The sequence below is a fragment of the Rhinoraja longicauda genome, chromosome 9 (genome assembly GCF_053455715.1).
Source record: "Rhinoraja longicauda isolate Sanriku21f chromosome 9, sRhiLon1.1, whole genome shotgun sequence".
Taxonomy (NCBI): Eukaryota; Metazoa; Chordata; class Chondrichthyes; order Rajiformes; family Arhynchobatidae; genus Rhinoraja; species Rhinoraja longicauda.
Window position 1 is genome coordinate 33,021,990 of NC_135961.1, and position 25,438 is coordinate 33,047,427.

Genomic DNA, 25,438 nt, shown 5'->3' on the forward strand with positions numbered 1-25,438 from the left:
CCAGAGATATGGATTTGTATGTTCTCCCTGTGATCGCGTGGGTTTTCTCCAGGTGTTCCGATTTCCACCCACATTCCAAAGACGTACAGGTTTGTTGGCTAATTGGCTTCATTAAAATTGTAAAAAAATAGTCCTTTGTGTGTTGGATAGTATTAGTGTACGGGGAAATCACTTGTCGGCATGGACTTGGTGGCCGATGGGCCAGTCTTTGCGTTGAAGTAACCTCTGACATTCTCAGCGGCAATACATACATTAATTAGCCTTGTATTTGGTAGTGTTCACAATTATACCGGGCACCATTGACACTCATGTAGACCCCTGGGGTGATATCCCTTCCCTTGTTTGAGGGAAGTCTCCACAAGACCCTGCTCCCTAATGTCCAGCAGCGGAAGGACCTCGACTGTGGTCCTCCCCCACAGAGCCTTGGCGTTGGCTGCACGAAGCTTCAGTGCGTTCCTCAGCATGTATTCCTGCAGTCTGGAATGGGTCAGAAGGCAACATTCCTTGACGGAAATATCGCACTGCTGGGAGATCAACAAGGTTCGGGCAGACCAAAGAGCGCCTTTCACCGAATTGATGACCTTCCAGCATCACTTGCCGTCGATCTCCGAATGTGTCCCTGTGACGGGGCTATTTAGGGATAAACCGTGACATGGACCCTAGCCTCATTCTCCAGACTCCCTTCGCAAATCCACACTCTGCGAAGAGTGGGCAACCATCTCCTCTCCAGAGCACCAATGCACTGAGAAATACCTTACACTATTTCTAACAGACAATAGCAACAGCGAAACGATTTTATTCAAACAGATAGCTTTTTCTTCAAACAATACTCACATTTAAGTCATGCTAATGTACGAGCAACAACCCTGATACAAGAGGTGAAAGCAGAGCTGGATTTCACTTTAATGTTTAGATTTATTGTCATGTGCATCGGGGTACAGAGAAAAGCTTTGCTTTGAATGCTACCAATCGCATCAAATAATACTTTAAATAAATGCAATCAAGTCAAACTCAAGTACAATAGGTAGAGCAATGGGAAAGATAAAGTGAAGAATATCGTTCTCAGCATTATAGCACATCAGTTCCATAGACAAACATTTAGGTTTATTACTGTCATTAAAGCACAGTGAAGAGCTTTGTTTTACATGTCTGAAGAAGGGTCTCGACCCGAAACGTCACCCATTCCTTCTTTGAGATGCTGCCTGACCTGCTGAGTTACTCCAGCATTTTGTGAATAAATACCTTTGATTTGTTTTACATGCCATCCAATCAGATCAGACATTTAACATAGACAATCAAGTCAAACTCAAGTATATTAAGTTGAGCAAAGGTGAAGATACAGAGTGCAAAATATAGTTCTCGGCATTCTAGTGCAACCAGTCCCAAATGTCTGCAATGAGGTAAGGGGCAAATCACAGTCCCCTAGTTTCCGCAATGTAATCCAATCTTTGTACAGTAAGGAATGAACACCATGATGCCAGAATGATGCCAGTGGAAACAGGCCCTTCGACCCAACTTCCTCATGCCGACCAACATGTCCCATCTACACTCATCCCACCTGCCTGCATTTGGCCCCGATCCTTCTAAGCCAATCCTATCCATGTACCAACCCGGTCCAAATGATTTTTTAAATACATTGATAGTACCTGCCTCAACTCCCTCTGGCAGCAGGCTCCATCTACCTAACACCCATTAATCAGAACAATGCTGCCCCTCGTTCCTATTAAATCTCTCCCCCCCACAATCTTAATCACATGCCCTCTGGTTTTTGATTCCTCTATTCTGGGTAAAATAGACAATAGACAATAGGTGCAGGAGTAGGCCATTCGGCCCTTCGAGCCAGCACCACCATTCAATGTGATCATGGCTGATCATTCTCAATCAGTACCCCGTTCCTGCCTTCTCCCCATACCCTCTGACTCCACTATCGTTAAGAGCTCTATCTAGTTATCTCTTGAATGCATTCAGAGAATTGGCCTCCACTGCCTTCTGAGGCAGAGAATTCCACAGATTCACAACTCTCTGACTGAAAAAGTTTTTCCTCACCTCCGTTCTAAATGGCCTACCCCTTAAACTGTGGCCCCTGGTTCTGGACTCCCCCAACATTGGGAACATGTTTCCTGCCTCTAACGTGTCCAACCCCAAGGTTGCACTAAGAGACTCTACATTTACCTCATCTATTTGCTTCATGATTGTATACACCTACAAAAGATCACCCCTCATCCTCCTTTGCTCCAAGGAATAGAGTCCTCGGCTGCTCAACCTCTCCCTATAGCTCAGGCCAGAGACCTGGCAACATCCTCGCAGATGTGCACACAAACTTGTAAAAATTACTTGCTGCATTTCCTATATGACAACTTCAAACCTACTTCATTCATTGCAAGGCAATGGAGCACCTCCCCAAAGATGATATACAAATGTACCCTTGCCTCCTCAGCATTAGGAAGTTTTACCTGCCCGAGACTGCCGGCTGCACAGGTGGACAGTGGGCTTTCCATCGTCTGCAGACCACTGGCCGGGATGCTCACAACCTCGTCGAGTTTTCGATGGATGGGTTTCATCAATCTCAGCAGTGTTAGATCAGTATCGGTCTGCTTTACTTCACTCCAAGTCTCTGTATCTGCCCGCTTGGGGCCTTTCCTCACAACCAACACACTTGAGAAAATGTCAGGCACTCCTTCTGAGCCAGTCAAAGGGAAGGGAGCAGAGGACCGATTATTGTTATTGCAGTTATCCACACGTTCGGTCCTGATGGTAATTTCCTCTGTGTCAGATACAACCCGATCACATCGATTGATTAACGTCGAAGCGAAGTTACCATCAGCATCAATTCTATGTTTTGGACTGGATGGTGGCTGGCTCATTTGGTTTTCCTCATCGTCATTTCTCGGAACAATCAGTCCATTTTCTTTACTGCCATCATCAGCGTTCATGTCAGAGAAGTCACCTTGATTGTTGTTCAGCTCCGGCTTTGTTCTGTCTGACCACCCAACTGGGGACACATGATGCAAGGCGGTTTGTTCCATCACTTGAATAACCCTCTGCTGAAACTCAGCAGGGCATGAAGTGGACTTCTCCTCCCGCCCGGGCAAACGAGAACAGCAGGTAGCAGTACTGCCTGCCGCCACCAACATCAGCCAAACCCAGGCCACTATCGTCCAACCCACCAGAAGGACCACTCATTCTGGCCCAGCATTATAAAACACAACCACTTGCCTCTCTCATCACAAGCACGCCCATGATGTTTCCTCCGAACTTGGAACTTTCAACACATGCTAGTCATCTTTAGTCCAAATATTCTGCTACCTCATGCTACCACTATCCAACGTTGACGACTGGACAATCCTTTCAAAGCTTTAAATTATTTTCCCGTGCTTTTGTACTTTACATTGAGAGAAGCCGCTCGCATCGTGCTGCAGAACAGAGCCTCTGGTTACTGCAGGACTCCGGGCTGCGCCACAGACAGACCGAAGGGATCAGCTTCCAGTGTAATCGATCCAGCATCGCAGCACAAAAAGCAAGGTTGCACTAAATGATTAAAGCCAGCAAGTTGCATCGACATGCTGGGCCTCCGCTGTTACAAATTCTCAGCCTGTATACTTAAACCAGCATCGCCACTCGCTGCAGAACCACCCACATGCAAGCCCGTCATCAGTGCCAGGCACACACCCACGGCAATAAAATGAAGGACTCTACAGGGTCACAGGGAGATGAATGCTCACTGGTCAAACCAGGCAGCAGGCCAGTTAGAAAAATCAATCTGCACATGCTTGTTTAGGATTCAGTGCCTTGCTCAATCTCAAAGCTACATTAGCAGAATTCTCACTTTTTACTCAGTCAGTGAGTTATAAAGCAGGATTTACCCGGAATTTCTGAAGAACCTTGGCCCCCAAGGATGCAACTGGCTGGCTGCTTTGTTCACCCATGTCCATTGTAGAGAAATTATCCCTAAGGGGAAATCTGCTGATGATCCAGCTAGTTACCGACCCATCTCGCTCTTGTGTACATCCTACAAGCTGTTTGAGCACCTCCTGCTTGCTAGGATTTCCCCATTGGTAGAACCTGTTCTGCCCAGAGAGCAAGCTGGCTTTAGACCTGGTAGAGGCTGTGCAGATCAAGTCCTTGCCCTCACTACCAATACAGAGGCTGGCTTCCAACATGCCCTGAAAACTGGTGTTGCTCTCATCGATCCGTCATCAGCTTACGACACCGTGTGGAGACATGGCCTGTTGCTAAAAACTTGCAGAACCTTGAAGTGCCAAACCACCCTGTGTGCTTCTCTTATCCATCCTCAGCAACCGTAGATTCAGGGTCTCGCTTGGGGACCAGGCCAGCTCTGTCAGGACCCTGAATGATGGCCTCCCCCAGGGCTCTGTTCTAGCTCCCCAACTCTTCAACATCTATGTGAGTGACATGCCAGCTACCTAGGCACCTTAAGAATCACAAGATGGCGGCGCCTAACGGCAGCGGCTGACTAGCAGTCTGTCCGTTTTTTTTTGTTTTTTTGTTTTTTTTTGGTTTTTTTGGGGGGTTTTTTGTTTTGTTTTTTCCTTTTTTTGTTGTGTGTCGGTGTTGGGATGGTTTTTATATATATATTTTTTGGTTGTGTATGTGTGGGAGGGGGTGGTGGGTGTGGGGGGGGGGGGGGGGAACTTTTCTCTTCCTCACGGCGCGGGGTGCGGCTCGGCTGCGGGGCCTAACATCCCCCGGTGCGGCTTGGCCGCTGGACTTTACATCCCCCGGTGCGGCTTGGCCGCTGGACTTTACATCGCCCGGTGCAGCTCGGCTGCGGGGCTTAACATCGCCCGGTGCAGCTCGGCTGCGGGGCTTAACACCGCCCGGTGCAGCTCGGCTGCGGGACTTAACATCGCCCGGTGCAACTCGGCTGCGGGGCTTAACACCGCCCGGTGCAGCTCGGCTGCGGGACTTAACATCGCCCGGTGCAACTCGGCTGCGGGACTTAACATCGCCCGGTGCAGCTCGGCTGCGGGGCTTTACATCGCTGGTGCGGCTCGGCTGAGGGACTTAACATCGCCCGGTGCGGCTCGGCCGCGGGGCTTTACATCGCCCGGTGCGGCTCGGCTGCGGGACTTTTCATCGCTGATGCGGCTCGGCTGCGGGACTTGACATCGCCCGGTGCGGCTCGACCACGGGACTTAGCTGCGCAAGGCTTGGTCGCGGGCCTTTCATCGCCCGGTTCGGCCGCGAGACGTTTCAGCGCCCGGTGCGGGGACTGTGCGGGTCGGTCGGGGACGAGCTGTCTGTCCGTGGGCGTGGGGAAGAGAGTGGAAGTTTTGTTGCCTCCATCACAGTGAGGGGGTGTTTGGAGTCACTGTGATGGACGTTTGTGTTGGGGTTATGTGTCTTATGTTCTTTTTTTTTCTTTCTATGACTGCTATGTAGTTTCGTTCAGTACTTCGGTACCGAACGACAAATAAAGCTCTGTTATACCTGTTATACCTGTTATAATACAAGACTATTTGTAAAGCAACATAATTTGAAGCACGTATTTAAATCAGATAAATTTAGTTTAGAGATACAGCATGGAAACAGGCCCTTCGGCCCACCAACGATTACCCATACACTACACACAAGGGCCAATTTACAGAGGCCAATTAACAGAAACCTGCCTGTCGGGAGGAAACCAGAGCACCCAGAGTAAATCTATGCAGTCACACGGAGAATGTACAAACTCCATACAAGCAGCACCCGAGGTCAGGATCAAACACGGTTCTCCAGCGCTGTAAGGCAGCAGCACTACCACTGTGCTGAGAAAGCACTGAGGGAAGGTACATTTATAAAGAAACATCATAGAGCAAGATAATACTGTTATAAGCTTAGAGGTTAGAATTGAGAGGTACAGCGTGGAAATAGGCCCTTCCACCCACCGAGTCCACGCCAACTATCGTTGATGTATAAACAATGCTGGAATAACTAAACGGGTCAGGCAGCATCTTGGCGAAAATGTATAGGTGAAGTTTTGGGTCAGGATCTTTCTTCAGACCTGTACACTAGTTGTGTTTTATCCCACTTTTGCACGCTTCACAGTAGGGGCAATTTACAGAAGCAAATTAACCGACATACTTACCACATGAAGATACTACACGTACATTTTTCTAACATAACACAATGCACTCAATGACTAAAACCTTCAGTTTAGTTTATTGTGACATGTACTGAGGTAGAGTCAAAAGCTTTTTGATGTGTGCTATCCGGTCAACGGAAAGACTATGCATGATTACAATCAAGTCATTCACAAGGTACAGAAACTGGATAAAAGGTATAACGCAAGGTAAATTACAATAAAGTCCAATTACAGATAGTTCGAGATTCCATCTATCCAGTGATTTGACAGACAACAGTAACAATACTTTAAAAGGCAAATTTACTTTGAAAAGCAGAGTACACAACTAACGTACATTTACACAGATTTTGAATTCAACAACGCTTTGGGGAAGGGGGAAGATTTAATAGGAATCTGATGGGTAATTTCTTACACAAAGGGTGGTAGGTGTATGGAACGAGCTGTTGGAGGAGGTAGTTGAGGCTGGCACTATCACGACATTTAAGAAACATTTGAAAAGGTACATGGATAGGACAGGTTTAGAGGGGCATGGGCCAAATGCAGGGAGATGGGACGAGTGTGGGTAGGACATGTTTTTATCAGCGTGGGCAAGTTGGGTTGAGGGGCCCGTTTCCAAGCTGTATGATCCTAATTGAAGCAAATTTTCCAGATTGCCTCCAGAAAAAACAGTTTTAAGCCTGCATTAAGCAATTGTATCTTCTGCAAAACAGCAACTGAGGGGGCATTGCTTCATATTCTTAAGGGATTTAATTAAACCAGTCTAAATTTTTGTTGCAAGAGCGACAGAACAAAAAAGTGGCAGTTGTTTATTCTAACCTCCAAGGCAAAGAATGTATGAAAGTCACTGAAAAATTGTTGATAATGAATGCATTACTTCAATAGGCAGAGTTTGATCGGAAAGCTCAATGTTAATTAGTGATGTTTGCATTGATTTTCATACCCTAGTACAGCATGCAATAAGTTGGATAACTGTCATTTGCAAAAAACGGTGTTCAATACACCAGCATAGCATTAAACTGAAATTTTACTTTGATCTATTTTCAATGCATTCAAAAATGCAACGACCCAAGGTTAAATATTAGATGGTTTGGTCATTAACCTCTGATTGCATCAAAAGTCCACAATTCAGGAGGAGCAGCATTAGTGCCTGGTCGTACATGATACAGCAGGATAGAGATGTTATAGATATGGGTACAGAAATGGCAGATGGAGTTTAATGCAGTCAAATGCAAGGTTTAGCTTAAAGATACAGCATGGAAACAGGACCTTCAGCGCATTGAGTCTGCGCCGACCACCCATTGCCTGTACACTAGTTCTGTGTTATCCCACTTTTGCATCCTACAGAGGGCAAATTAGAGGCCAATTAAGCTACAAAACTTCTTGGAGAAAAGCCACGTAGCCACAGCAAGAATGCATAAACTCCACACATACAGCACCCGAGGTCAGGAGCAAACCTGGGTCTCTGTCGCTGTGAAGCAGCAGCTTTACTACTGTGCCAGCCTGGTTAGGCTATGAAAGGTTAAATGCAAGGAGAAATACATAGTTAATGGCATGATCCTTAACAGTGTTGTACAGAGGGTTCTTGAATCCAAGTCTATATCTCCCCAGAATAAGTGACATAACCAGACAGTGGTAGAAAAGGCCTGTGGTAATGAAGGCAAACACTCATGCACCAGAGAATTCAGCCCAAGTTTGTTGAAGCTTTCCATTATAGAAACATAGAAAAATAGTTGCAGGAGTAGACCATCTGGCCCTTTGAGCAGTATCCCACTCCTGCTTTTTCCCATATCCCATTCCTGCTTTTTCCCATATCCCATTCCTGCTTTTTCCCATATCCCATTCCTGCTTTTTCCCATATTCCCACATCTAGCCCCAAGAGCTAAATCTAACTCTCTTGAAAACATCCAGTGAATTGGCCTCCACTGCCTTCTGTGGCAGAGAATTCCACAGATTCACAATTCTCTGGGTGAACAAATTTTTCCTCATCTCATTCCTAAATGGCTTACCCCTTATTCTTCAACTGTGACCCCTGGTTCTGGACTCCCCCAACATCAGGAACATTTTTGCTGCATCTAGCTTGTCTAAGAATTTTATATGTTTCTTTCAGATCCCCTCTCATCCTAAATTCCAGTGAATACAAGCTCAGTCGACCCATTCTTTCATTATATGTCAGTCCCGCCATCCTGGGAATTAACTTCGTGAACCTAAGCTGCAATCTCTCAAATAGCAATAATGTCCTTCCTCAAATTAAGAACCAAAATTGCACACAATACTCCAGGTGCGGTATTGCCAGGGCCCTGTAGAACTGCAGTAGGACTTCCTTGCTCCAAAATTCAAATTCCCTCGCAATGAAGGCCAACATATCATTAGCTTTCTTCACTGCCTGCTGTTCTTGCATGCTTACTTTCAATGACTGATGTGCAAGCACACCCAGGTCTCGTTGTACCTACCCTTTTCCTAACCTGACACCATTCAGATAATCAGTCTGAAGACGGGTCTCAACCCGAAATGTCACCCATTCCTTCTCTCCAGAGATGCTGCCTGTTCTGCTGAGTTACTCCAGCATTTGTTCCTACCATTCATATAATAATCTGCCTTCCTGTTCTTGGCACTAAAGTGGATAATCTCACACTATACTGCATCTGCCAATTCACCCAATCTATCCAAGTCACCCTACAGCCTCATGGCATCCTCCGCAGCTCACTCTACCACCCAGCTTTGTGTCATCTGCAAACCTGGAGCTAATACACCAATCTAGACATCATCCTGATGAATCGCTTCTGCACCCTCTTTAAAGCCACCCAACCCTTCCTGTAATGGGGTGACCTGCAATGCAGCCAAACCAAAGTTGTGTAAAGCTTGCTGACTCTTATACGTGTGATGATGGAAGCTATTAAACAAAGATTACAGCCAGAATTTTACAGGCATTACAAATTGATAGAATTGGGATTAATGCATTAAACTACTTTGATTCTGGTTGGTGCAAATATATCATATTCTAACAATTAAAGCGAGCTGCTTAAGGCAAAGCATAAAAGATCCTGCCTTTCATGTTCATAAGTTCCAGGAGCAGAATTAGGCCATTCGGCCCATCAAGTCTACTCCGCCATTCAATCATGGCTGATCCATCTTTCCCTCTTAACTCCAACTTCTGCCTTTGCTGTATAACCCCTGATACCCTTACTAATCAAGAATCTGTAAATCTCCACCTTAAAAATATCCGTTGACTTGGCCTCCACAGCCAACTGCAGCAATGAGTTTCACAGGTTCACGGCCCTCTGACTAAAGAAATTCCTCCTCATCACCTTTCTAAAGGTACGTCCTTTTATTCAGAGGTTAGGGCCTCTGGTCCTAGACTCTCCCACTAGACTTAGAATCATTTCAAGATTTTCCTCACATTCCGATGCATAAACAAATAACCAAATCTACGATGAAGTCTGTCCAATGTTATGAAGTAACTCATTTCAACCTGACCACAGGAATTCGCTTTGGTTTGTATCATTTCAAGAACTTTGGCACGCCTCATTGCTTTCCTGTTGGCTATACAGTGCATTAGCACCAAATGCCACAATTATTGTGTGTATCCAAGCTTGTAAACGCATCGCCAGTGAGAGAGCCATTACTGCCATTTCAAATTAAAATCAGTCAACACCAGAAACAGAGGGGAGACAATATACCTGCCACTGATATACCCGCCACTTAGTGTCAGGATGCGGCTTTTAATAGTGACTTCCAACATTTATAGTTTGACTTTGCTGAAGTCTTCCTTATGCAGTGTGTCACCCACCCATTGCCAAGTGGCATCGTTGAATATTAAATAACAGGAAGCCACTAGCTCATTGCGCTTGTGCTGGTTCTTTCAAAAGAACTATGCAATCTCCACTCCCACCCCCTCCCCACCAGGCACTGCTAATTTTATTCCCTTCATAAGATTCATCCAAGTCCCCAGTGAACAGAGAACTGTTTCTTAGACCGCATTATACAGATAAGGGTGGCACAGTGGCGCAGTAGTAGAGTTGCTGCTTACAGCGCCAAAGATCCAGATTTGATCCTGACTACGGGTGCTGTCTGTGTGGAGTTTGCCCTTTTTCTGTGACCGTGTGGGTTTTTCTCCGGGTGCTCCGGTTTCCTCTCACATCCCAAAGACGTAGCTTAATTGGCTTCTGTAAATTGCCCCAATGTGTAGAACCAGTGGAACGGGCAATTGTTGGTCAGCACAGCTTCTGTGCACTGAAGGGCCTGTTGCTAAACTGTTTCTCCAAACCAAATTAAAAAAGATACAGTTTCACATCCAGATGGGTAGTGACATGGAAGGGAACTTGAAAGTGTTAACTAACCCATCGAGATATTTTTTTAAATCTTCCATAAACTATAATTTTGAACCATTAAAAACATCCACAATTTGAGGACAAAAACCCCACCAAACTATTTCTATTACTTATAGACACACAAGTGTTAGAGTAACTCAGCTGGTCAGGCAGTGTCTCTGGAGGAAAAGGATGGGTGACGTTTTGGGTTGAGAAGGGTCCCGACTTGAAATGTCACCTATCTTTTTTTCTCCAGAGATGCTGCCTGACCCAACACTTTGAGTCTATCTTTGGTATAAACCAGTGTCTGCAGTTCTTTGTATCTACATATTTGTACTACACACTCTATTACCAGAAGCAAGTTGCAAAATACTCAAACCTCTACAGGTGTAAATTGGAGACCATACTGATTGGTTATAGAGTCAGAGCCTCACAGCATGGAAAGATGACAAATTATTTTCCTGGGGATCTTAATGACATTCCATGAGGTACATCCTTCCAGTCTGAAGGGGTCCTGTTTAACCAACGCTACCCTCAATGCAATAATCAACCTTCAATGCACACCAACACATTTCCCCTATTGCCATGACCTCTTGTACTCCCACCTCTGTAGCACCTTGGCAAAGGTCACCCAAAATACCCAAATACAGGTACCCCGCTGTCAACGTTGCTTGTTACATTCTCAAACTATAACAAATTTGTTAAAACAAATTTACTCTTCATGAAACCATGTTGATCTAGTTTGACCACATTAAGTTTCGCTAAATGACGAGCTATTTCTTCATCGATTATAAATTCCTAGAATTCTATAATTACCTTGTTACTTTATTCTTGAAAGCAACTTCAGCTTACTTAATAATATAACTAAGAGTCCGTAACCACTTGCAAGTGACATTCTATGTTTAGTTTAGCTTATAGATACAGCATGGAAATAGACTCCGTACAGACGGTACCTGTAGTCAGGATTAAACCCAGGTCTCTGGCACTGTAAGGCAGCAGCTCCACACTGTGCCACTGCGATACCTTGCCGTCTGGGTAGGAAGCATCAAAAAACCTTTTCACTATACCTCAGCACACGTGACAACTAAAACAACTTTTAGAACTATATCAACAATTGTGTTTAAGTTCTTTCATTACAGACACTGCAGTAATACAGGTGACATGTCTTCATTAACTTAAACGGCAACTGGAGCAGATCGTATATATCTGGCCTTTCCAGCTACATTTTTTCCTGCCATTAAAAATGGACTTTGCTTCCTAATATTCCACTGCCTCAAGGGTGGGGAATCTGTGGAATTAATTGCCCCAAACAGCTGTAGAGACCATCAATGGATATTTTTAAGGCAGAGATTGATAGATGCTTGATTAGTATGGGTGTCAGAGGTTATAGGGAGGAGACAGGAGAATGGGGTTGAGAGGGAAAGACAAATCAGCCACGATTAAATGGAGGATTAGATTTGATAGGTTTAATGGCCACATTCTGCTCCTATAACTTATGAACATGTTCTGTTGCACCAAATTCCATGTCTAAACAGACGGACGCTAGATTTGATCGCATAAACATCAGAAACATCCACTAATATGAATGGCGTAATGCTACTACATAGCCTGCATTGACACATTTGCATGAAAACTACAATCAATGTATGTAGATTTATGCAATTCCCCATGTCGACACAAGACGCCACAAATCCCAGATCGACTAAACATCTATTTGTGCAGTATAAATTACCATTTTATTCTTAGTTTGGCAGGTGGGGACATTATTAAAAACATGCCCCTAAGCATCACAAATGCAAAATGTTTCCCATTAGAGTGGCAGCTTTGTTTGCACCTTGATTTTGATCCATAATTTTTATTTCCACCTACAACAGTTGCTTAATTAACTAGCCTAGAATAGTTATAGTTTGGATATTGGACAAGAATAGATCAAGTAAATACAGAGTCTGTTGCCTGGAGTAGGGAAAATCGGGAACCAGAGGACATGGGTTTAAGGTGGGGGGGGGGGGAGATTTAATGGGAACCTGATGGATAACATATTAAACAAAGGGGGGGTGGGTGAACGGAACAAGCTGCCAGAGGCGGTCGTTCAGGTAGGTACTATCACAATGGTTAAGAAACATTTAGACAGGTTCATGGATAGGAAAGGTTAGAGGGATATGGGCCAAATGTAGGCAGGTGGACTCGTATAGATGGGGCATGTTAGTCAGTGTGGGCGTTGGGCCAAAGGGACTGTTTCCGTACTGTATGACTCTATCACCAATATGATAGGCCATCAGCAATACTGAGATGTCAGAAGCATTAAGACCTATTAGAAATTAGCCCTATCTGGGCTTGCTCGAAACAATTGACAGCCAAGTGCTGCTCACAATTAGTTGCCCAAAGGAATATTCCCCCTGGAGTACCAGCAAAGAGATGGCTTGCTTCCAACAATTACAGAAGAGCAAAAGCAAATTCTGCTCCATATGAAAGTCACAATCTGCATTTCAAAATAAGCCTCTATCACTGATAGGTCAAATTAAATATAGCTAAATGGCTATACAAGTTCAGGTTAAACCATGATTTTTTAAATTGATTGATAGATATGGCATGGAAACAGGGTCCAATGCAATAGACAATAGGTGCAGGGTCATTCAATACAATAGACAGGGTCATACAATAGACAGGTGCAGGGTCCAATACAATAGACAGGGTCATACAATAGACAGGTGCAGGGTCCAATGCAATAGACAATAGACAATAAGGTCATTCGGCCCTTCGATCCAGCACCGCCATTCAATGTGATCATAGCTGATCATTCTCAAACAGCACCCCGTTCCTGCCTTCTCCCCATACCCCCTGACTCCGCTATCCTTAAGAGCTCTATCTAGCTCTCTCTTGAAAGCATTCAGAGAACTGGCCTTCACTGCCTTCTGAGGCAGAGAATTCCACAGATTTACAACTCTGACTGAAAAAGTTTTTCCTCATCTCTGTTCTAAATGGCCTACCCCTTATTCTTAAACTGTGGCCCCTTGATCTGGACTCCCCCAACATTGGGAACATGTTTCCTGCCTCTAACGTGTCCAAACCCTTAATAATCTTATATGTTTCAATAAGATCTTCTCATCCTTCTAAATTCCAGTGTATACAAGCCGAGTCCATTGATCATCTGTTCACACTAGTACCATGTTATCTCATTCTCACATTAAGGGCAATTTCCAGAAGTCAATTAACCTACAAACCCGCATGTCTTCGGGATGTGGCAAGGACTAGAGCACCTGGAGGAAACACAGGGGGTCACAGGGGTAACATGCAAACTCACACAGACAGCACCCGAGATCAGGATTGAATCCGGGTCTCCAGCACTGGGCCAAATTTATAATTAAGGTAAATTTTCTGCAATGATTAGATGAAATTATGATCCTCTGTTAGTGAAAAAGATGTTAACAATGTAGTCAGAGGAAATTAGTTGACTTTGGTTCTGACAAATGGCCATAAGTTAATAAATCATTGGAGCAGAATTAGGCCATTTGGCGCACTGGGTCTCTGCTGCCATTTAATCATGGCTGATCTATCTCCCTCTCAACCCCATTTTCCTGCCTTCTCCCCATAACCTTCGACTTCCTGACAAAAAGGTATCTGTAAATCTCAGTTTTTTAAATACGGAATGATTTGGCATCCACAGCTGCTGGTGGTCCTGGATCTGAAACATTTACTCTGCCTCGATTCACAAATATTGCCTGGTCTGCCACATGCTTCCAGTATGATTTTTTACATTTTAATTCAGATTTTGACGTAGCAATTCTTTTCATTTTCGTTTTATGCTTGCTTTACCATGTAGACCTTTTAAAAAATGCAGTTAACTTATCTTTACATGAATAGAGTCAGAGTCAAACAGCATGGAAACAGGCCCTTCGGCCCCAACTGCCTGCTTTTGGCCCATATCCCTCTAATCCCGTGATGTACCCGTGTACCTTTCTAAACGTTTCTTAAAGGTTGCTATACCACCTGCCTCAATTACCTCCTCCAGCAGCTCGTTCCATGCACCCAACACCCCGTGTGTGAAAAAGTTACCCCTCAGGTTCCTATTAAATCTTTTCCCCCATAACCTAAAACCTATGGTTCTCAATTCCCCAACTCTGGGCAAGAGACTCTGTGTCCACCCAATCTATTCCTCTCATGATTTATTACAATAAAGCTTCACAAGCTGAATAGTACGTTATGGTGGTAATAAGCAGCATCTCCCAAATATGCCTTTAGATAGACACAATAACAGTCAGGGCATTGAGGGATTATAGGCTACAGCAAGTAAATGTACAGTTTAAATGGACAAAGTGATCAGAAGGGCCTGTGTCGGCTGTACAGCTCTGACTATGGCTCCAAATTGGCATCATGGTTATTACAGACATTATAACCATGTGCTAATATGATTATAATATTGAAGATATTCAATATTATATATTGAATATATATAATATATTCACTGAAGAGCCTGTTCCTGTGCAATACTGGTCTGTGTTCTTTATGTACTCTCCTCCCACAGTGCCAACACCAAACCAGTTTCTTGCAAATAGAATTTATTGGGGGATCACCCAAGATTAAGATACAAGCTTACACTGGCACTTCACAGAAACAATAGCCAAAACAGAAACTGCTGGAAGCACAGGATGTCAGAGCCTGTGAAGATGGGGAAGGTGGTGGCTGGAAGTATTCATTATGGTGGTAATAAATAGCATCTCCCAAATAGGCCTTCCCTCAGTACAGTAACATATTACAGTTAAGCAGCACTTTAAAAGAGGGGCAAGGAGACAAGGGGAGGGGAATATTGCAGAGCTAAGACGCGATGAACAATTGGATAAAGTGATGTCAAATACCCAACATTTTTGTACCTGACCCAAATTGGGTATGGATTAAAAGGAACAGGGGACACAATTTATAAAGTTGAAGCAACAAATGCTCAGCAGCAATTGTCACTCCACACATTGTGAAAAAGAGTCAAGTGTTTTATTGTCATATATGTCCCAAAATGAAACAATTAGATTCTTACTTGCAACATAAACATAGTACTCTAAACAATAAAACAAAAGATATATATACACACACATATTTCTATATATATACATATGCACAAAACAGACAAATACAGTGACCTCCATAATGTTTGGGACAAAGACCCATCATTTATTTATTTGCCTCTGTACTCCACAATTTGAGATTTGTAATATAAAAAAATCACATGTGGTTAAAGTGCATATTGTCAGATTTTAATACAGGCTATTTTTATACATTTTGGTTTCACCATGTAGAAATTACAGCAATGTTTATACATAGTGCCCCCATTTCAGGGCACCATAATGTTTGGGACAAAGCAATGTCATGTAAATGAAAGTAGTCATGTTTAGTATTTTGTTGCATATCCTTTGCATGCAATGACTGCTTGAAGTCTGCGATTCATGGACATCACCAGTTGCTGGGTGTCTTCTCTGGTGATGTTCTGCCAGGCCTGTATTGCAGCCATCTTTAGCTTATGCTTGGTTTGGGGGCTAGTCCCCTTCAGTTTTCTCTTCAGCATATAAAAGGCATGCTCAATTGGTTTCAGATCAGGTGATTGGCTTGGCCACTCAAGAATTGAACATTTTTTAGTTTTGAAAAACTCCTTTGTTGCTTTATAAGTATGTTTGGGATCATTGTGTTGCTGTGGAATCAACCGCTGGCCAATGAGTTTTGAGGCATTTGTTTGAACTTGAGCAGATAGGATGTGTTTATACACTTCAGAATTCATTATGCTACTGCCATCAACAGTTGTATCAACAATGAAGATAAGTGAGCCAGTACCTTCAGCAGCCATACATGCCCAGGCCTTAACACCCCCACCACCGTGTTTCACAGATGAGGTGGTATGCTTTGTATCTTGGGCAGTTCCTTCTCTCCTCCATACTTTGTTCTTGCCATCACTCTGATATGTTAATCTTTGTCTCATCTTTGTCTCATCTGTCCACAGTTTTGAGAACTGTGGTTGCTTTTTTAAGTACTTCTTGGCAAACTGTAACCTGGCCATCCTATTTTTGCAGCTAACCAGTGGTTTGCATCTTGCAGTGTAGCCTCTGTATTCTGTTCATGGTCTTCTGCGGACAGTGGTCATTGACAAATCCACACCTGACTCCCGAAGAGTGTTTCTGATCTGACGGACAGGTGTTTAGGAATTTTTCTTTATTATAGAGAGAATTCTTCTGTCATCAGCTGTGGAGGTCTTCCTTGGCCTGCCAGTCCCTTTGTGATTAGTACGCTCACCAGTGCTCTCTTTCTTCTTAATGATGTTCCAAACAGTTGATTTTGATAAGTCTAAGGTTTGGCTGATGTCTCTAACAGTTTTATTCTTGTTTCTCAGTCTCATAATGGCTTTGACTTTCATTAGCACAACTTTGGTCCTCATGTTGATAAACAGCAATAAAAGTTTCCACAGATGATGGAAAGACTGGATGAAAGACTGGGTGCTGAGAGCTCTCTTATACCTGCATTCAGGAGGCAATTAAACACACCTGAGCAATTACAAACACCAGTGAAGCCATGTGTCCCAAACATAATGGTGCCCTGAAATGGGGGGACTATGTATAAACACAGCTGTAATTTCTACATGGTGAAACCAAAATGTATAAAAATGGCCTTTAATAAAATCTGACAATGTGCACTTTAACCACATGTGATTTTTTCTATTACAAATCTCAAATTGTGGAGTACAGAGGCAAATAAATAAATGATGGGTCTTTGTCCCAAACATTATGGAGGGCACTGTAAATAGTCAATAATAGTGCCACAAAAAAATAATAGTGCAGATTGCTATAAAACTATTTATTTATCTTGCTCAAAACACAAAGCTCTGGAGCAACTTGGGTCTGGCTGCATCTGGGGAGGGAAATGGACAGATATTTTGGGTCATTAGACTAAAGGGCCATGACCCAAAACTTTGCCTGGCCATTTCCCTCCCCAGATGCTGCCTGACCCACCAAGTTCCTCCAGCACTTTGTATTTTGCTCAAGAGTCCAGTGTCTGCAGCTTCCTGTCCCCCCTCTTTACTCTGGCTGACCCGTTAAACTGAACCTGTACTTTCTCAGAATGCAAAGCCCCTTCGCTCTGTTCATCTGCCCTGCTGTGTCCTGAACGGTACTTTGAGCTTGTCTCACGAGCTGCCCAGCATAACATACCAAGTCAACATAATGAAGCCGTTTGTGCACCAGACTGCCCTCTACTGCTTTTACTGTGCAACTCAAAGTTATTGGAAAAAGGACAAAGTCCTGGAGTAACTGAGCAGCACTGTATCCTTGTGTAAACCAACATCTGCAATTCCTTGTTTCGTCAGTTATTGGAACTACCCATTAGGAACCGATTGCAGAGAATTTAGACCGCTTAATTATCGCAAATCATTTCTCTCTCTTTTTAAAAATGGAAACCTGGGTCTTTTCAGCCATTCTATGTAATTTCCCATGTAGTAAGTGAATAAAATGTTAATCATTGTATTATTTTGCTGAACTTTATCACGACTGGTTCCCCACAGATTCTAGACACAAGCAGTTCCAAGGAGTAAATATCACCAGAAACTTCTCCTGGATCACCCACATTGAAGCAACAAAGCACAAAGGCTCTACTTCCCTAGAAGGCTTATGAAGTTTGACACGTCTACAAGAACTCTCACTAACTTCTGCAGAGGCATCATAGAAAGTGTTATCGGGATGCACAGCATGGTTTGGGAACAGCTACAAAACCACAAGAAATGGCAGAGAATTGTGGACATAGCCCAGACCATCACATAAACCAACCACCCCTCGATTTTCACCTATTCCCTCTCTCCTAGATGCTGCATGACCTGCTGAGTTACTCCAGTATTTTTTGTGTCCCGCCCCCCTGACATCAGTCTGAAGAAGGGTCTCGACCCGAAACGTCACCCATTCCCTCTCTCCTAGATGCTGCCTGACCTGCTGAGGTACTCCAGCATTTTGTGATACCTTCGATTTGTACCAGCATCTGCAGTTATTTTCCTACACCCCTTAATTGAAGGTACACACAAAATGCTGGAGTAACTCAGCGGGACAGGCAGCATATCTGGAAAGAGGAATGGGTGACGTTTCGGGTCGTGACCCTTCTTCAGACAGATGTCAGGGGAGTGGGCGGGACAGAGATTGATTCCCTTCAATCGACTCCATCAACACTTCACGCTGCCTCAGCAAGGCCACCAACATAAATCAAGGATGTGTCTCACCCTGGTTACTCCCTCTTCTCCCTTCTACCATCAGGCAAGAGGTACAGACGTGTGAAAACGCACATCTCCAGATTCAGGGAGAGTTTCTTCCCAGTTGTTATCAGGCAAAAGAATCATCCTATCAATAACTAGAGAGCATTTCTTAGCTACTATCTACCTCATTGGAGACCCTTGAACTATCTTTAATAGGACTTTATCTAGCACTAAAGGTTACAGTCTTTATTCTTTATCTGTGCGCGATCTGATTGTAATCTTGGAGAATCATTCCACTGACTGGTGTGCACGCTACAAAAGCTTTTCACTGTACCTTGGTACACATGACAACAAACTAAACTAACCAGATTGGACTGCACTTCTATCTCTAGCATCTTCATTTGCTGCACCTACATCACTACCCCACTACTTGATGTTTCCAAAACAGAAAACAGTTTCAAAGAAAATGGGGGGAAAAAATAACCCTACAATTTTGCTCACAGGATTGCCACCGATGTCCAGAAAAATGATCTTCCATTAATGGAGAACCCAAGAGATTTGACAACATGTATACTCAGACACACGCAGCGACATAATCATAACATGTACTCTCTAATCCAGTTACACAGTAATTTAAAAGACTTGACAGCCTTTCATCTGCCCACCCACTGGCGCATCAAGGTCCAGACGCTACATTCAAAACAACATAAAACACGAGGATGGATCAGTACATTGTGGATGGCTCGATTGTAATCATGTATGGTCTTTTCACTGACTGGATAGCACAAAACAAAAAAGCTTTTCACTGTACCTCGGTACACATGACAATAAATCAACTAACCTAAACTCAATGTTTCATGGGGCTTCAACTAAATTAAACGCCAAACAACAGAGGACTTTTCACCAGACAAGCCATAGTTTAGTAATGATGAGCTTTTATAAAGCATCTCATTGGAGGAAGTGCAGAGTTTATGAGAGTGTATTCCAGATTTGGGGCCTTGGTAGTCAAAAGTCCAATGAAGTCATTGAGTATGATCATGATCCCAGAGATAAAAAGGTACACAGAAAGCTTGAAGAGTTATAGCACTGAAGGAGTATACAGAGGCAGTGGAGGGCAAGGTCATGGATGGAGTTTAAAAAATCGGGTTTTTTTTAATCACGCTAGTGTTAAACCAGGATCTCTAGCCAGCAGACAGAGGTGACTGGTGGGTAGGACTAGCAAGAGATGGGAAAACGGAGCAAAGTTTTGATGTGTTGCAAATTTACAGGGAGCAAAATGACACAGGGGTCAGAGGTGAGGGGGCGCTGGGGGGTTAAGAGGTTAAAATGATTTTGACATGAATTACATCCAGAGGTAGCAAAGGCATTAAAGGCACTTTCAATACACAAGTCCCAAAGAACCACCAAGCTCACAAATAAAAAGTCAGTGTCGAATCATTGTCACGGGAGAAGGCTGGAGTCACAGGCCAAGAAACAATATTGGTGGCGAGCACAGTGGGTACACAATTCCACGTTCAGTTGGATGAGGTGTCTGCTCATTCAGAAATGGATGCTGAATAATCATTCTAACAGTGCGAGAGAGTCACAATGCATCTGGCTGTTTTTAAACCAGAGTATCAGCTTGCAAATGTAAAGAATATGATCAGAAGATAAACATCCAAGCAACTTCAAATCAGGAACGTAAAGATCTTAGAGGATGAAAATTAAAACTCACGTCAAATCTAGTGGTGGTTTGTGGTGCCTCTCCATGAAATGGTTCTCTGAAACAGTTGCCAAAAGGGAGTAGCAAACCCATTGCCAGAATACGGGAGCAAAGCATCTCGGCTTCATGTTCACCCGAAAGCTGCACTTTTTCCTGCTGGCCAAATAGCTTTTCCAGCAGTGTTCGCCCTGTAAAAATAAAAATTGGGAATATCTTCAGACCTACACATCCAACCTGCAACGGACAATTCCCCTGCCAGGTATACGTTGAATATAAAGCCTTCATTTCCAAAAAGTACTATAAAGGCTCTAGAGCAGCAGTCTTTAATTGATCACACGCAAGCAAATGAACGATTAATCCATTTTTTTTGTTAAAAAACGTTTCATTAAAATGAGGCGGAGGACTTCTTGCATGACCAAAGTTAGAACTTGGTTTAGTTTAGTCTAGAGATCATCATCATATATATACAGCCGGAAACAGGCCTTTTCGGCCCTCCAAGTCCGTGCCGCCCAGTGATTCCCGTACATTAACACTATCCTACACCCACTAGGGACAATTTTTACATTTACCCAGCCAATTAACCTACATACCTGTACGTCTTTGGAGTGTGGGAGGAAACCGAAGATCTCGGAGAAAACCCACGCAGGTCACGGGGAGAACGTACAAACTCCTTACAGTGCAGCACCCGTAGTCAGGATTGAACCTGAGTCTCCGGCGCTGCATTCTCCAGCGCTGCATTCGCTGTAAAGCAGCAACTCTACCGCTGCGCTACCGTGCCGCCCAATGCAGAAACAGGCCCTTCGACCTATCGAGTCCGCACCGACCAGCTCTTCGACCTACCAAGTCCGCCCTGCACACAAACATTATGCTACACACACTTTGCAATTTTTCCCAAGCCAATTAACCTACAAACCTGTATGTCTTTGGCGTGTGAGAGCACCCAGAGAAATGATCACCCCTGTATTATCCCACGTTTCCACAGATTCATCACCTTTTGACGATAGAAATTCCTCCTCATCTCCTTTCTAAAGCTACATCCTTTTATTCTGAGGCTATGGCTTCTGGTCCGAAACTCTCCCACTAGTAGAGCCATCCTTTCCACTGTGAGACTTCTGTCACCCAAAGAGTATTGATGCTTAGGAACAAGCTATTCAATAGCATGGATACAGACCCTCAATACAAATTAAAAGGTTTATTCACAAAATGCTGGAGTAACTCAGCAGGTCAGGCAGCATCTTGGGAGAGAAGGAATGGGTGACGTTTCGGGTCGAGACCCTTCTTCAGACTGAAGAAGGGTCTCGACCCGAAACGTCACCTATTCCTTCTCTCCCGAGATGCTGCCTGACCTGCTGAGTTACTCCAGCATTTTGAAAATAAATCGATTTGTACCAGCATCTGCAGTTATTTTATTATACTAATTAAAAGGTACCTGGTTACAAACTTGGTGAATTGTAACCTACACAGCTACAGACCAAGAGTTGGGAAGTGGCAAAACTAAACATTTGAGTCTGGCACAAACTCAATGGGCTAAATGGTGCCTGTCCACGTCATGGATGATTCCATGATTCTTTGTTTTACAAAAGTTATTGGTGAAAGCCAGCAGTACAACAAAGAGCTACAATTATCAGCTCAAGGCAGATCCCGCTATCAAGCTGCACGTCACATCCAGCCAACCATACGGGGCAGAGTGCTGTTCCTCACTGGTTGTACATGGACATCAGCAGCGATACATTTCAAAGCTCTGCATTTGTAAAACGTCATTAATAATGCCTGCTGTTTTTAAAATTAATGAGAGCCACCAAAACCCCATCATCACTGTGCATTCATTCATGCAGCTGGAGAGAGCAACGACCAAAAATGCCTGCAGTTCATTTTCAGATCTTCTGACGTTCAAAAGTTAATAGGTTCTAGGAGCAGAATTAGGTCATTCGGCCCATCAAGTCTACTCTGCCATTCATTCATGGCTGATCTATTTTTCTCTCAACCCTTCTCCTGCCTTAGCCTCATAACCCCCGACACCCTTACTAATCAAGAATTTGTCAATCTCCACCTTACAAATACCCATTGACGGCCTCCACAGTAGTGTGTTGCAATGAATTCCACAGATTCACCACCCTCTGACTAAAGATATTCTTCCTCACCACCTTTCTATTCGTATACGTACGTCTTTTTATTCTGAGGCTATGGCCTCTAGTCTTAGATTCTCCCACTGTGGAAACATCCTCTCCACATTCACTATCCAGGCCTTTCACTACGTTTCAATGAAGTATCTCCCTCTTATTATGCTTAAAAAAAGTTCAGTTCAAATGCAATTCAATACAATACAATATATCTTTATTGTCATTGTACAGGGGTACAACGAGATTGGGAATGTGCCTCCCATACGATGCAATAATTTAATTAGCTAGTCAGTATTAATTTAAACAACAACAACCCAACGAAACAGATTGTAACAGTTTTAAGACAGAATAAAGTGCAAGTAGATCTGTGCCGGATCACTGTGCATTTTGACCATCTGGCTCAACAGGACCGGTTCATAACAGCTATGGCCCTGGGGATGAAGCTGTTCCTGAGTTTGGAGTTGCGGGCGTTGAAGACCTTGTATCGTCCGCCCGATGGAAGGAGTTCGAACAGACTGTTGCAGGGGGGTGAAGAGTCTTTAATTCACTAATTTAAACAAATGGCAGAATATATTTTTGCCTCAAATGTATTGAAACACTCTTCCAACTTTCACAGCCAGATTTGAGCCAAATGTCAGCACAACAAATTGACCAGAGGGGGGGCACAAAAAGTGCTGAAGTAACTCAGCTGGTCAGGCAGCATCACTGGAGCAACATGGATAGGCGACATTTTGGGTCGGGACTCTTGGGTTTGGTTTAGTTTAGTGATACAATGTGGAGACAGATCCTCCGGCCCACCAAGCCTGCGCCGATCAGTGATCACCCCCTACATTAACACTATCCTACACACTGGGGCCAACTTGTAATATGAAGTGTTTCTATCTCACCAGAAGCTATCTGAATGGATGTGTATTTTCAGCTTATTTTGTGATTTAGTGCTTTATTACAAATTGATTTACAAGACCTCTGTTCCTGCATTCTTTCCTTATCGGAAAATCCAAGTCTCTTCTGCCACCAGAAGCATCTTATCCACCCATCCGGCTTCCTCTTGGAATCTGTAGGTTTGCATTCATGCCAGCATCTATTCCTTTACTCTTTCCATCCTGTTGGGTTTTGTGGCTTGTTGCCCCTCCAAATGTCTTACCTTGTTCTTCAGAATTAAATTGTATTTTCCAATTCTGTGCCCTCCCAACCAGCCCATGAATTTACTCCTTGCCTTTATCAATGTTTCAAAAACACTTTTTGTTTTCATCTGGAAGTTACTTTATCATCATACCCACCCCACCCACCCCCTGCCCTTCCGTAGCATTCACTTAATTCATGGTCAAAGTCTTGAAGCTAGTTTTCAAATAACAACAGACTTGGGCATGCAGAGATAAGGAACTGCAGATGCTGTAATCTTGAGCAAAACACAAAGTGTTGGAGTAACTCGGTGGGTCAGACAGCATCTGTAGGGGGAATGGACAGATGATGCTTTTGTTCAGGACCCTTCTTCAGACTGAAAACAATTGGTGCAAAGAAGGGTTATCGCCTGTATCATCGCCTGTGCATTCACTTCCCAAATGCTGCCTGACCCACTGAGTTCCTCCAGCACTGTTTTGCAAAGGATTTGGGCACTTTCCAACAATCGTATTGCAGATGATGCATTGTTGACATAATCCGCTGAAGAATGGAAGGACCTGTTGTGTAACAAAGCACCACTGATAAGGTCCTCTGTGGCTTTTGAAACAAAATAGAAAAACAAATTCACTTGGAGCCTTTGGTTGGCAGCAGTATTAAAACGTTTAAGTAATGCAAGGCTTTTTTACTTGGCAATTTTATTTTGCATTGAGAGCTTCAGGTTTTAGATTTGAATCTGGACATTGCTTTAGTTTGGTTTAGAGATACAGCATGAAAACAGGCCCATCGGCCCACTGAGTCCATGCCAACCAGCAATCAGTGTTGCGTTCTACACACTAGGGATAATCTTAGTGTCCTAGCCTACAAACTAGGAACAACTAGCACTATTCCACACACTAGGGACAACTTACACTTTTTACCAAAGAAAAATTAACCTACAAATCTGTACGTCTTTGTAATATGGGAGGAAACCGGGAGCACCCGGAAAAAGTCATGATGAGAATGTATAGACTCCATACAGACAGCACCCGTGGTCAGGATCGAATCCGGGTATCTGGTGCTGCAAGGCAGCAATTCTACCGCTGTACCACCGTTGCCCTTCTGTATGCTATCTAATCAGATAATACTATACATAAACATATTATAAAATATAGTTTATTAGGATCTTCTTTCCCATGAAAATTAAAATCAAGTAGAGTGTGTAGTAATCAGCAATATAACTTTAGCTTTTTTGCCAATGAATAAAGTTTCACTCGATATCATGGTTAAAAGCTGGGAAAAGGAGCTGTCCCTGACCAAGGTGCTGAATCACCATGGTTCTCACCACTTTGCTTCTAAAGAAAAATAGTGAAATTCCATGCTAGTAAAAAAAAACACAAAAAGCACAGCTGCTGAATAAGCAAAATGAAAAACAAAATGTTGTAAACACTGACGCACATGTAGAGAGAGGGGGGAAAATGTAACGATTCATGCCCCCACCCAAATGAAATTCATTCTGCTGAAAGATAATTGTCCCAAAATGCTAATATTTCCTTTCTAAAGATCCTATCTGACCTGCTGATCCTATCTGACCTGCTGAGTGGTTCCAGTTTTGTTTTAATTTTAAGGTAATCCTCTGGCTTTCTCGTCCACTGTCCTAGAGCCTTGTATGTGAATCCCGATGACATTCTATCCCATTTATTCTCCCAATATAAAGAAATGGAGCACATTTTCCTTCAGATGTTCTTTCCTCACCATCAATACCGATGCCCAGTCACTCCTACCTTCTGTTAGAGGCATTATAGCATAGACAGAGCAGCCAAAACGTTACAAGGTACAAAAACAAAAAAAACACCAGCATTTTACCACAATCAAAATGACTAAAGACAGAGGCACAAACTGTACAAAAACTAGATTACA

At 43.5% G+C, this 25,438-nt stretch overlaps 1 protein-coding gene across 1 annotated transcript in view; it reads right to left on the minus strand.

Annotated features, from left to right (window-relative positions):
• fmn2b (formin 2b) overlaps positions 1-25,438 on the minus strand; it is a 326,311-nt gene that overhangs the window by 289,616 nt on the left and 11,257 nt on the right. The window contains exon 2 of the mRNA XM_078405062.1: positions 20,313-20,488. Coding sequence (XP_078261188.1) covers positions 20,313-20,488 — 176 coding nt within the window. The remainder of the gene's footprint in view (positions 1-20,312; positions 20,489-25,438) is intronic.